We start from the raw sequence: 13892 nt of genomic DNA on the forward strand, positions 1-13892 counted from the left end.
AATTTAAGGCTGCATAAGCCAGGCAGTCTAGCAGAGCTGCAGCCTTTAGTCAGGAGTTGGTCCTTGCTAAAGCGCTGGGAGCAAGGCTCAGCACAGCCAGCCAGCTGCTTTTCCAGAAAAACGGAGCAACTTGGAAAGCATCCATTGTTGAGGGGTTTGAATGTGTTCCTAGAATAAACTAGTAGAGAAGAGCCTGAGGAATTAATTACTCAAGGAAAACATACATTTCCATAGAGATACCTCCAAAGAAGCAAACTTGTAGGAAATGCTAAGCAAGGATCTCTTTCCTTGTATTTCTCACCAACTGCATAACGCTTTGGAAAATTAACCAGGAGGGGAAAATATATAGCAATGGAAGATAAAAGAGGATTACAGTCTGACTGCAGTCACAAAACCAAGACAGAACCATTTACTGGTTCCATAAGGCTGGAGGCGTAAGTGAGCTTGTTTAGTTGTTCAGCCCTCAGTGCACTTGTAACAAGCCAGAGCTTGTGACAATAGTTAAACCCAAATTGCATCAAGAGCATTTAACAGTTTCAAACTTGCCTAGTATACGCAATGGGTTCAGACACACTGACTCTCTGAACAAGAATCCAGATTCAGCACAAATGATTTAGTACACTGGATTAGTCTCAAGTGTAATGACTAACTCTGAGAAACTTTTACACTATTTTTAAATCTCCCTTGTCAGGGCAGAACCTGGAAATTAAATGAGAACCTCAGAGACATTTATCCCAAAGAGAAAAATCAAACAGGAATACCTTGCAGCTTCCAAGGGTAGCTGTGACAGGCTAGTGCCACCTGGTGGGAAACTTTTCTCCATCCCCCTTGCTCAGCTTTCTGTTCCATGTTCCAACTTCCCGGAGGCAAGACAACAGAGCAACAACCAGTTTAACACCAAAAAGGCACGGCTGGGTAGCTCTTCCAACTACTCAGACCTAGAGATTATCTTATGGGTATAGGCCAGTAAGAAGCTTCTCAGTTATTGCCTAGCTGAGCCTGACTACATGGAGTGTAAAAGAAGAATGTGCAGACCAACACCACCACTACACAATAATCTCTGCTCATTACTGAGCTGGTTTACAGATAATCAGGAAGCTTAAGATGAGAGGCAACACATCTCCATATAGAAACATATGGGTTATTATAACATAGCCCCTCTGGACAGATGTTTGCCTATCAACAGCTCCAGCTCCTCACATTCTATCTCCCCAATCTGGCAAGATTAGCAATGTCTACACACACCACCCAGGAAGAAGAGTTGACTACCAGCAGAACCAACTCCACATAGGACGTATTTATTTTTATACATTTAACACAGAGAAGACAGCTGCTTTGAATGGACTCAGCTTGCCCATGGTGCCCATGACATTCAGTGCCAGAGGGAACCTGTCACAGTCCACAGCTTCATTACTTCCAACCTGCAGGCAACACATCCTAGAGGCGGACCCAGTACATGCCACTGCGGATGCGGTTGTAATCCAAGAGCTGTTCAATGGGACCTGAGTGAACAGGAGTAAAGTTACTTGGAGACAGTTAAAAATCCTTGTACAGTTTCTTATGCTCTTTAAAGCAAATGGTGGCAGGGCAGCCTGTGCTTGTAATCCATAGCAGCTCTACACAAAACCAGGCAGCAAACAAACTCTGTTTGAGCAAACAGCTCAAAAAAGCTGATTGAGCAAACAGCTCAAACCTGCATCAGGAAAACTAGCAGATACCAGCTCCTGACAGAATAAGGTGTTTTCTCACACTGCCCCACAATACTCAGTACAGCTCCCATACAGGTATCAAATACAGGGAGCCACCAAGTCATTTCAACATTTCAACTTCCTGCTCAAATACTGTCTGCCTTTTCCAACCTGCTTCACTTTGAAGGCCAGAGGAAACAGCTGCAAGGAGGAGGGGAATTCTCAACACACAGGAAGGAGGCAGCAGAGCTGAGCTGCTTAGGCAGGTTTTCTGAAAGGAATTTGTCCTTGGCCAGACAGACATGCCAGAGCAGCACAGGAGAATCAGGTCCCTTCACTTCCCTTACATAAACCACCTTGACCCCAGGGTAAGGACACCTGGCAGACGTGCTGAGCCCGCACCCAGCTACAGGACTCCCAGTCTTAGTCATAGCTCCACAGCAGGCAAAGGTGGGAGGACAGCCAGCAGCTCACTGCCACTGCATCTCCATCACCTGCAAGTCTGATCTCGTGGCAAATGTGCCTTGGCACACCCCATGTGCAGAGGCAGGAGGGTATCAGTGAAGAACCAGAGTGGCATAACGAATCAGGACAGACACATGAGGACTGCCTGCAACTCACTTCCACTCAGCTCTTGGCCCTGCCTTGTTTTTTAAGTGTGTACTGATTGTCACCTACTACTCACCAACTGCAGCAAGTGCCGGGCATTTGTCATAAAGGTATTTACTGCACACATCTCTCACCGTTCTTGCATCAACAGCCTAATAAAAGATCAAACAAGCAATTAATGACTCTTCCAGCAGACCTACATTTCTCAAAGTTGCAACTAACTGTTACCATTACATATCAAGATCATTAAAAGATACTATCAGACCTTTGAGGCCATCTGTACCAACTGCCCAGCTCTGCCTGCAAGGATGGCCAATGTCCCTACACAGTGCATTCTCCTGTGGATACAGAAGACAAGGCCAAAATCGGAAGTCTTCTAAGGAATAGAGTGGCTGCAGAAATTCCACATAGTGGGACACCACTAGGAGAACTGTTACAGGAATTTTAGGTTGTGCCGCTTAGCACAGTTGTATGCCCTCTTTTTGGGAGGGACTGACTCCAGTCACAGGGACACAGGATACACTGTGTCTAAGCCAGAGATTCTGACGGTTACATCAGTGTCAGCAGGATAACCACTGGACTCCACGCAGTCTGATTAAAGGATAAGCAAGCCACGTGTTACTGCAGCAGACTAAGGCCAGACAATGCTGACACCAACCATGCTCAGGTATCCCAGCCAAAACAAATGGATACCTACAGAAATCCTGGCATCCCACTCCTCCAGAGGGATACGGCGTCCGTAGTGCAAGAGGTGGCTTGCAATATTCTCACACACTCGTGTGGTACCTGGATGTAGAAGATATTGCATGATCAGTGCACCAAGAAGCCTTCCAGAATTGCACAGCCTGATCATCGGCCAAAGCAAAGAGTAGAAACTCTAAGCATGAAATCCTCTGCTAACAAAGTACAGTCCTGATTCCCACTCTATGCAGCTCCAGCAGGAGCTACGTGATACACAGATTTCTTTACTCTTCTCCAAAGTGTTACAACCAAGGCAGACCAGTTTGAGTGTCTCAGTTCTTAGGTCACCAGCAGTAGGTCACTGCTGGGAGCACAGAAGGCTAGGGTCAGTGGCTTTGACAACATGACAGGAGGAGGGTGGAGCAGGAAAAGGAAGTTTTGCCCAGTGCCTGCCAGCAGAACTGCAATCTTTAGCACAGGTCCTGTTCCCCAGGAGAACCTCAAGCAGAAACCCTCTGAAAGCTGCACAGTGGTCAATCCATAAACCAGCACATACCATCCAGCTGAGCCACCATGGCATTTCGGAGATAGTTCTTGGCTCTTGTTACTTCTGACTCTGTGGTACTAGTGCACAAACGCATCCTGGAGAAGACATGGAAGACAACTAAAGCTCTTAAAGATGTTTGTCTGCTCAGACAGAAAGTGAATTCCTCCCTTTCCCCAGCCTCCTCAAAAATAAGCTGTTATCAACACCGCTTGTCTTGCAGGCTGACATTCATCCTTGATCTCCACAGAGCAGCAGGAGGCAAGAGCTCCAGCACATAGGCAGGGGATTCAGCAGCAGGATACATGCTGAGTTCAGCAGCCCTGGTGCTGGCTCTGGCTTGCCCAGCAGGCACAGCAGCACGTGCTGTGCACTGCCCTATCACAGGAGAGGGAAGGCGTGTCAGCCATTCCCATGCATGGCAAGCTGCTATGGAAACTGATGCTGAAAGAACAAGACAGCTCCACAGTCACTCTGGACTCCAGCTGCTACATCCCTTCTTCTCCTGCCAATGGGCCACGTCTCTGGGGCAAGGGCTCACTCCACCTGCCCCACACAGAATGGCTTGTAGCTTAGATGTAGCCTTGAACTGGTTCATGGACACAATAAGATGGACAGCCAGAAGGCTCCCAAATGCTGGCATGATTCCAGCAGCAGGTCATTCATCAGCCACAAGACAAGAGCCTGAGCAGCCGGAACTCTGCCTGCTTTGCTCAGGCTTAACAAGACAATGGAGATAAGTCTCTTGGGCACCTAGGAAAGCCTTGTCTAAGGAATGATCTCACTTGTATATAAAAAGCCCCAAAGCCTCAGTGCTAATACTTGAAAGCATGAACAAAAGACCAGAGAAACCCTAAGGGACTAAAACAGCTCCTCAAAAGCCATTCTTAGAGATTTACAGAAACAACTTACAGGATCACTTAACCAGAATGCAAGTTACCAAGAAGTTCATAAAAAGACACAGCTCTCTGTAAACTTAATATGCTCCCTTAGCAGCTCAGTCTCACACAGGAGGCTCAGATCTTGAACAGTAACTTGTGCCAAAGTTGTACTTACCACTCTCCCTGAGCACAAAACATCATATCATCTACGGACAGAGGATCAGAAACAAAATGGAAACCGAAGAGGCCGGTGTCAGAGTAGGTGGTGTTGAATGGCTCGAAACTGTGACAGAGATTATGCTTCACAGCAAGCGTAGCCAGCTTGCTAGACTGATCCTGTAAATAAGGAGATGCTGTCAGCCATTTAATTTTCAGCTTCCTCACAGCTCAAATTCTTTCCCACTGAGTTGTTTTCACAAAGACCATAGACAAGACAGAGCGGAACACTTTGCTGAAGGAGAGCTTAATTCAGAGCCTTCATGTGGTCAACAGATGAGAATCACTGCTGGAAAAGCCACAGACAATGGCCTAGGAGTCCATCCAGCAGAACCATTTCCTTTCCCAGCTGCAGATGAAAAGCTGGTATGCACACCACCGCAGGAGTGGGAAAAAAATGAGAAGGACAAGGTCTCCCAGCAGCAGGGGTTAGCACAGATATACAGGCTAGACAGATTCCAGACAATAATGGATGCAATACTGAGGTTTTAAACAAGTTCCATTTGCTCTGCAGTGGTAAGACAAGCTTACTTCATGAGACTGTATTCTGTCCTGCTTCCATCACCACCCCCACCGAATGGTTAGCTGTGAGGGTGGGAATAAGCTGCTGCAAATTCACCAGCTATACCTCTTCCACAAAAGGCTCAGTTCATTTGCCAGCATCACCTCTCAAAAACTGTCCCAGATTAGCCTCGATTACACACTTTTATTCTACTTTCCGTGCTCCTAACCCCTTCACAGTTGGAAGCTAACCACAACAGCCTCTCCTAAAGCACATCCACCTAGGGTCTCCATAATACTTCACATGAAGGATTGCTCCAGGCTTTCCCTGTTGCACTCCCAAGACTCTTACCTTGCCACCTCCAAAAGTGCGGTCGTAGCGCCCTATGATAGCATTAGCCACATTGAGGACCACGTTGTCTGGATCAGCCCACCCTGGCCCCTCCACGGCAAGAGCAATATGGGCAAGGGGCAGAGCATCATCTCTGGCACGGATCTGGAAAATCATCAAAGAGTCGGGGAGAACTGCATCAACACTGTGATCTGTCTGCAGTCTGCTGCAATGCCAGGCTGACAAACTGGGACACTTGATGTTAGTCCAGTAAAATGAAAGAATCCCAGGCAGAACTCAACACAAACCAGCTGTTCTGATGTGAGTTTTGCAGTAGATCATATGAGAACAGCCTCACACTCCTAATGAATTTGGGACCCATCTAAAACCCAACACGTGGCAGTAAGCCCCAAGAACAGAACATGGGAGCACTACCAAGATGGTGCATCATCAGCTTCTCCAACGCACACGAACAGACTTTTCCACTGAGAAGCAGCTGTAATTGGTTTCACATTCATTCCACAGTTGGGCAACAACTGCTCATTTTGATGGGGACCAAAACAACTTTACCTCACTCCCTGTGAAACGACAGCGCTTGAGGATAGGCACAGACTCCCCCTTGTGTGTAAGAGGCGCCCCAGTGAAGTGTTGCTTAGCTGCATCTACCAGTTCTCTGTGGGAAATACCTGGAAATGATAAAGGCAGAGATCTCCAGTCTCAAAACAGACTAATTTAACAAAATTGTCTGATTTTACATTAGTGATGTGAGACAAGTCTGATCACATGCTTGAAAACACTGAGGCTTACAAGAATCTAGAACTTACCTCCAGCAGCTGCCAGGACCATACGAGGTGCCTTGAAGTGAGTATCAACATATGAAGCCAGATCTGCTCGAGTCAGCCTCCTGGAAAGAACATAGAGATCCAGAATGTCAGCATCTCCAACTCTGGCGGAATGAGAGCCTTAGAAGAAGCAAGTTCACAGTGCAGAGACAGCAGTGATTGTCTTTGTTGTGGGGTAACAATGCTCTTTAGAAACAAGTCTGCACTGTGTACTGTGTTTGCCCTGTGTTCTAATTCTAGAACACAAAGAACAGGAGCCAGCAGCTAAGATGGAGAATTGAAGGTAGACTTCAATACAGACTGAAGAGTACTGAACCCAGTCACTGAGCTAACACAAAGCCATTGCTTTAATGAGCATCCCTAGCTCTCTAATTTTTCTAACAAACTGAGAAGTACAGGAGAAGGCTCAACCTGTCCCTTCCTACCTCAGGAAAGGCTTGTATGGGGTGGTTCTAAGGAATGTGTGCAGCATTACACTTTCACCAGCACCAATGGGGAAAACACAGTCAGGGCACAAGGAGAAGCCCATGGGCTCAGATCACCTCCACGTACACACTGTGCAGTCATCATGCCCAGGAAGCAGCAGCCATGCACCCCAAGGACTGCACCCCTAGACTGTGCACCACATCCAGCCAGTTGCTCACTTGATGTTCTCTGTGGTCCCTTCAACGGTGTGGGCCAGCGAAGTCCCCTGGTAAGCAGTGGCATGAAGGTAATCAAAGGTGACATCTGCCAGGTTGCTGTCCATTTCCTTCAACTCCTGAAGGATGACGCCACGCTCCTTCTCAATCTGAGAATCCTCCAGTGCACAGTTCTGCACAAGGTCACTCAGAAGCTCTACAACTGCAACGCAATTCGTATGTTAGCATGCCACTGCCTGCTACCCAGTGCTGCTGAAAGGAGACACACAGGAGTGAGCAAAAACCATGCTAGGGGAGGGCATGCAATATAACAGAGCTGAGTGCTACCCATTCCCAAAGCATCTGGGAGGAACAAACATCTGGGAGGAACACTGGTTTAGCAAGAAGGCTCCGAATCAGTTTGCCAAGCACCTTCACCAGCAGAGTGCAGGCAACATCTGCAGAAGGTGAAGTATGTCAGAAGCATGTTCTCTTCCAAATACACACTGAATCCTCACAGACAGTTTGTGATGCTTACAGCAAGGCCCCTACTCAAATCACTGCCTCTGCCCAAAACCACCCCAGAGAAGGCAGCAAGTGTCAGTACAGAGCATGAGGAGCACCTGCAAGAGCTGCACCGAGGACTCCTCACACAGCAGCTGTTGCTGACCTCAGTTGCTAAGCTCCATAAAACAACCACAAACTAGTGAATCCCTCCTGGCAATGCAGTGCAGCCTGACATAACTAGAACTCTTGGTTTAGGGACACATGAACACACAGCCTTGAAGCACCAAATCACTGCACTGCTCTCTTCAACTACCACCCAGAACCTCCAATTTACTGCTCAGCTTCAACTTCCGTCCCTGGTCTGAAGAAAAGATGCTTGGGGGTAAGAAACAGAAGCACATGCACTTACTTAACTTCCCAAACAGACTTTGCCCCGGCCATCCTACCTTTGGGCATGTCCTTGGACAAGGCTTTTATGTAGAAGGCAGTGTGCTCGCGGGAGGTGTACCCGTTCAGGTGAGCTCCCAGACTCTCCACTTCCTTCTCAAAGGCTGAGCCAGGACGCTTCTTTGTGCCCTAAAGGAAACCAGATATACTCAGTTATGAAATGAACAAACTTCCCTTTAGGTCAAAACTAAAGCAATGAAAATAACAATAAAGACTGTCCTGTGATTCGTAAAAGCCAAGGGCGGGTGCGTAAGACAGGAGATGTAATACTTGGCTTATTTCCTCTAGATAAAGAATGGCTGAGATGTATTTCGAAAGACCAACACAAACTGTCAGTAAAGTTTGTGTTTATTGAAACACAATAAAGCTGCCCAAAAAAATAAAGGCTGTCATCACCACTAATCAACACAAAATCAGCAGGAAAGGAGACAACCTATGCTGAGAAAACAGTGTTTGAACAGCACATCCCTGGAATTAAACTAAGAATAAGCCCAAACCAAAAAGAAGCAGGTTTCTAGCTATCCAAGCAGAGTCATACAGAAGAAGACAAATAGAAACAAAAGACTATTTCTAATACAGGGCCCATCTCTTAAGAAGCTAGCTAGATGCTGTAGTTGCCTATGAAGTCCCAGGCTTAGATGTCTTCTGCCCTGTTCAGCAGACACCTGCATAATTTAAAAAGCAAGAATTATAGCCTCTGAGCTTTGCTGGACCAGTAAGAAAAGCAAAGTAAAATAAATTGCAACAGGAAATGCTGCTTTGAACTCTCTGTGCTAACCTAAGAAAAAATGCTTCATAACAGTGCTCTCTGTGTGCTACGTTTTTTAATTATATTTTTTCCTTTAAGAGAAAAATCAGCAAATAGTAAATAAGAGTTACTTTTAATTTATGCATGCTTGCAAGTTGCTGCACATTCAACCAATAAGCACCACATAGGCTAGATGCTTTTTTTAGACTTATTTTCATACTGTGTGCAAAGACTCCAGGACTCAGATGACCTGATTTACACCCTCTTTCAACAGCCACAGCCTCCAAAACGAGAGGCCAATGCATGGACAGAATAGTCAGAGCAGCTCTGTGCAGACCTAGCACACATCCTCACCTTAAGGGCCATGTGTTCCATAAAGAAAGCAGCCCCGTTGGTCTTCGTGTCCTCATAGCGGCTCCCAGCCTCGATCCACAAACCCACCTGGCAGCAAAACCAGCGAGTACCAACATCAGAGAAGAAAACAACCAGCATCCTAATGGCACAAACACAACAGCAGGGACAAGAAGTCTGGTCCACAGACATTACACTACAAGAACCAAAATAAGAACAAACTAGCAACTGCTCCCTGCACATATTTTGGCTTTTTCTCTCTCAGCTTCACCACATCTGGTTTTGCCAGAGAGATAGCTTTTACTGCTCACTTACTGCTCATACAAAAACTGTAAGGCTGAGCAAATTTGTAAAGCATGAAAATTTGTCTAAAGGTGATACAACACCAGTCTGGGGCTCCTGCTGCTGTATTAATCCCACCTGCTCACAAAGAGAAGCAGTGGGGTCTCGGTCAAAAGCACTGGTTCCGACAGGGGTCAGTCCGTTTTGGAAGACCAGCTGCAGGCTAGGCAAGACCGATTGTTTCAAATAAGCCCCTAACTTATGTTAAACTTACCGTGCAGGTTGGCTGATTGGACTCCTCTGAGGCTACACGGAGGCCGTTCTCCAGAGTGGTGACCTGGGTCTCAGGGATATTCTGGAGTGTCTGGGCATAGGTGGCAGCACCTCGCTTCCTTGTCAAAGTCAGAAAAGCCGCCTGTAAAAATAAAGGCTGTCATCACAACTAACAGACTATTCCCCTCGGCAGGGCCGGGAACTCAGAGGTTTGAAGATGTGGGAAACCCCAAGGGAAAAGCCGCACGAACCGGTCGCACCCCAGTACCGGGGCAGAGAGCGGACAGCGGCTCGGTGGCAAGCCCCGCACTGGGTGACAGTGACAGCCGCCGCTGCTCCCCCCCGCCCAGCCCCGCTCCGGGGCCCGGGGGCTCCCACAGCCACCGCCGCCCGGCCCGCACCGCCCGCCGCGTCCCCATGACCTTCCCGGCCGGGGCACAGGCGGGGCCCGGCAGCCGCTCCGCACCGCGGGGCCGCCCGCGGCCCGGCCGGGCTCCCCCCCGCGCTGCCCCCGCGGGGCGCGGTGACTCACGGAGGGGCGCGGGCCCCACAGCAGCGCCCGCCCAGCCGCGCTGCCCGCCCGGCACACCGAGCGCGCCGCCATCTTCTTCTTCCGCAGGCCGACAGCCCGAGCGCGCCGCGCCTGCGCAGGGCGGGGCCGGGGCGGTGCGGGAGGCGGCCATGAGCGCGCGCACACCGGGCGGGCAGGCGGCCGCGCCCCCTGGTGGCCGGAGGACGCGGACGGGGCAGCCCGGGAATGGGAATATCGGGAATGGGGATATCGGGAATGGGGGGGTGCCGGGAATGGGAATATCGGGAATGGGGGTTCCGGGAATGGGGATATCGGGAATGGGAATATCGGGAATGGGGGTCCCGGGAATGGGGATATCGGAAATGGGAATATCTGGAATGGGAATATCAGGAATGGGGGTTCCGGGAATGGGGATATCGGGAATGGGGGTCCCGGGAATGGGGATATCGGAAATGGGGATATCTGGAATGGGAATATCAGGAATGGGGGTTCCGGGAATGGGGATATCAGGAATGGGGGTGCCGGGAATGGGGATATTGGGAATGGGAATATCGGGAATGGGGGTCCCGGGAATGGGGATATCGGAATTGGGGATATCGGGAATGGGAATATCAGGAATGGGGATCCCGGGAATGGGAATATCGGGAATGGGGGGTGCCGGGAATGGGGATATCAGAAATGGGGATATCGGGAATGGGGGTCCCGGGAATGGGAATATCGGAAATGGGGATATCGGGAATGGGGGTCCCTGGGACGGGGATCCCGGGAATGGGGGTGCCGGGAATGGGGGTCGCAGGAATGGGGATATCGGGAATGGAGATATCGGGAATGGGGGTGCCAGGAATGGGGGTCCCGGGAATGGGGATATCGGGGATGGGGGTCCCGGGGATAGGGGTCCTGGGATGGGGGTCCTGGAAAATGTGAGGCCAGCTCCTGGGGCCTGTGGGTCCCGCGGTATGGAAGAGGTTTTACAGCGACTTCTGTGAGCCAGAGAGAAGTTTGGTAAGAGGATCCATGTTAACCCCTGAAAGAATTTTCTACCATGGTCGTTGACACAGAAACCAAGAAAGAAGGATAAATAAGAGAGACCTGCAACTGTCTGTTCCAATAAGCACTTTGTTTGTCTTTCCTGACCAATGAGTAAAGTGTAAACTTATGAATTTTTTAGGAATGTATAAAAATCATGCATGCTATAATAAAACCAGGTTTGAAGCCTTCTGAAAATGGAGTGTTGCTTTTTATTGTGACCGTCTTAACTATAACACTGTGGAATGAGCATTCCAGGAATAGGGATCCAATAGAATAGATACCCTAAAATGGGCATCCTGGGCATTCTCAGAGGGAGGAATGACAGCACAGGAGTGCACAATCTTTTTTCGGTTCTTACGCAGCAGTGAAACCAGCAACAGGGCTAACACCTTAAAAATCAAAATTAACACAAGTCATCCAAGGGGTAATTCTTGCAAAAGACAAAGACTTCCTTTTGTGTTCAAAGGCCTGGAATATTTAGCTTTGGAAAATCAATTCATTTACAAATGTAACTGCAGGAGGGAGCCACCATTCTTAGAATTACCAGTATAACCTTTAGTGGGGATCCATACTTGTGATGCACATTTCAGTCTTGTTTCGTAAGAAAACAGGCATTGTTGAGTGGCTTTGGTGAAAAACATCTTAAATGTGCTTGGAATAGAATTAGAATCCAAAAGAGCAAGTTTTTAAGGAAAGCCTGAGATATTGCCTGTGATGAGATCCCTTCTAAGAGGTTCACTTAAAGGACTCAATGCTCCATCCAAATACTGGCAGATTAGTCAGAGGAGAAAAACAATCTTTTTAAATGGTCCTTTGGGAAGACAGGGATTGCAGGGGATTTGGTACTTTCTGGTCTATTGCTTACATTCCAAGAAAGAGTATTAAATACTGAAACAACCTATGGAAGGTGAAGTGATTGTAAATGTGAAAGTCCAGTGCATGGCCATCTCAGAAAGGAACCCATCAAAGCCCTTGAAATCCCAACACACAATTTGTGAGTTGGCCGTGTATGCCAGCTTTTACCAAATCACAGCAAATTGCAGATCACAGAAAGTGGCCATTAGGTCAGACACAGAATGAAACGATATGCATCAGCATCAACCCTGGTAAGTGGTATTAGAAATGACAGTATTCTTATTGACTTAGCAGAAATTTGCAATGAGTCTGTGAAAATTACAAACCAGGTAAAAGAAAAGGGGACTGATGACTACTCTGGCACAGTGTTTCTTAACAGGGATTTTCAAAATGTAAAGATTGTATCATCCGTTAATCTGAAGGAAGGTATTAAAATGACAGTAAGGAAATGGCATCAGATGCTAGAAAACCTAGACAACATACTTATAGACAGAAATGCCACTGATACACTGAGGAAATGGACACCAATGCAGCAGCATGCTACTAAACCCCAGAAATGTCCACTGCTTCACTGTCTGGCATTTCATTAATATGCACATAGCAGCTCTGCAACATTTCTACTGATCCCCTTCTTGGCAAACCATTAGTTTCTTCAGTGCCAAGATTTTAGGTACATGATCTTAGCGATACATATCTATGCCCTTCAAGTGAAACAAATTGTGGAGAGAAAATCCTGTCTGAGATGTTCAGTCATTCCATTTTCTAGACAGACTAAATAAAAAGAAAACCAAGCTATAAGATTGTGTACTTGCTATTACAAAACACCTGCTGGCATCTGAAAATAAGCTAGCAAAAATCAGCATAAATGACACTTGGGGCAAACAACCCTTTGAGGAGAATAATGGTGATAAATAAATGGTGATAAATAAAACCAATAGATTTCCAGGCTATTGAGGTACTTCAGAAAAGGCTTGAGAGCAGAGGCTGAACTAGTGGGGAAAGATTAGAGGAATCCCAAGAAAAACATGACCAAAAATCCTGAAAGATATGGGTAACTGACCTGTTTAAACCTTCAGGAAATCAGTGGCCGGTGATTTAGATAGATGATTAAAGTAACTTGCAGGTAATTTGCACCTTCTGCTCCTTTTTCACCTGTCAACATCACAGGGTGAATTGTGACCATGGAGTCAAGATTATTTGGATTGTATTTTTAGCTTTAGGAGAGAAGTATAGCAGCTGAATTACTTATTACTGATATGATACCCAAGAGCACAGATTTGACACATTTCATTCAAGTCCAGTTACAAATATTAATACTAAGAGGATAGGATTGGTCTTTTGCATTACACTCTTCTTGTTTTACAGCCTGCTCTGATCCTGGTGAAACTTTTTAATTAGCTTCTCCCTAAAAAGGAGGAAGTCAAATTAAATATCCCTCCCTTTTGGTGCAGGTTTCACATTTTGTTTGTTGAGCCTAAAATAGTCACAAATAGCAGGAAGAATTATTTCACCATTTAGGGAACCAACCTTCTCACCCTCTTTTGGGGTGAGCATCATCTGGTAGCTGAACTAACAAACTTGAGAACATAAATCTCCCTACTACTGAGAAGCTGCTGACACAGGAACCACTGAAGTTCTGTGACTTTCTCCTTTACGTTCACTAGTCAAGCTTAGAAGCATAAAATTGACTGGGTCAATCAAAGACTAATGCTAACCTAGACAGAGGTCTATGAAAAGTCCAAAAATAATCTGAGTTCTTCTTAGACAATGAGAAATGGAACCAGAACTACCAATCTGGTTACTTGCAACATATCCCTAAAACTTATTCCCTTCCATTCATCCTTAATGTATATAGCCACTGGTACAATCAGGAAAAGATGAAAGTTATTAATGTCAGCAAGGGAAGGATTATAAAGAACTATTCCTATTAATCATCATATAGGCAGTAACTCTAT

The 13892-nt window shown here is 46.9% G+C and overlaps 1 protein-coding gene across 1 annotated transcript; it reads right to left on the bottom strand.

Moving 5' to 3' along the window:
• Window positions 1-1282: 1282 nt before the first annotated feature.
• Window positions 1283-10164, bottom strand: LOC128794242 (cytochrome b-c1 complex subunit 1, mitochondrial). The gene is made up of 13 exons (XM_053953983.1): window positions 10054-10164; window positions 9523-9663; window positions 8970-9056; window positions 7867-7996; window positions 6938-7136; window positions 6276-6355; window positions 6022-6137; window positions 5473-5616; window positions 4579-4739; window positions 3535-3620; window positions 2995-3083; window positions 2374-2449; window positions 1283-1502 (listed from the first exon to the last, which is right to left on the bottom strand). Exons 1-13 carry the CDS (start codon window positions 10123-10125, stop codon window positions 1438-1440), a joined length of 1446 nt encoding a protein of 481 aa, XP_053809958.1. The 5' UTR covers window positions 10126-10164; the 3' UTR covers window positions 1283-1437.
• Between the last annotated feature and the right edge of the window lie 3728 nt (window positions 10165-13892).

The sequence above is a fragment of the Vidua chalybeata genome, chromosome 12 (assembly GCF_026979565.1).
Source record: "Vidua chalybeata isolate OUT-0048 chromosome 12, bVidCha1 merged haplotype, whole genome shotgun sequence".
Classification (NCBI taxonomy): Eukaryota; Metazoa; Chordata; class Aves; order Passeriformes; family Viduidae; genus Vidua; species Vidua chalybeata.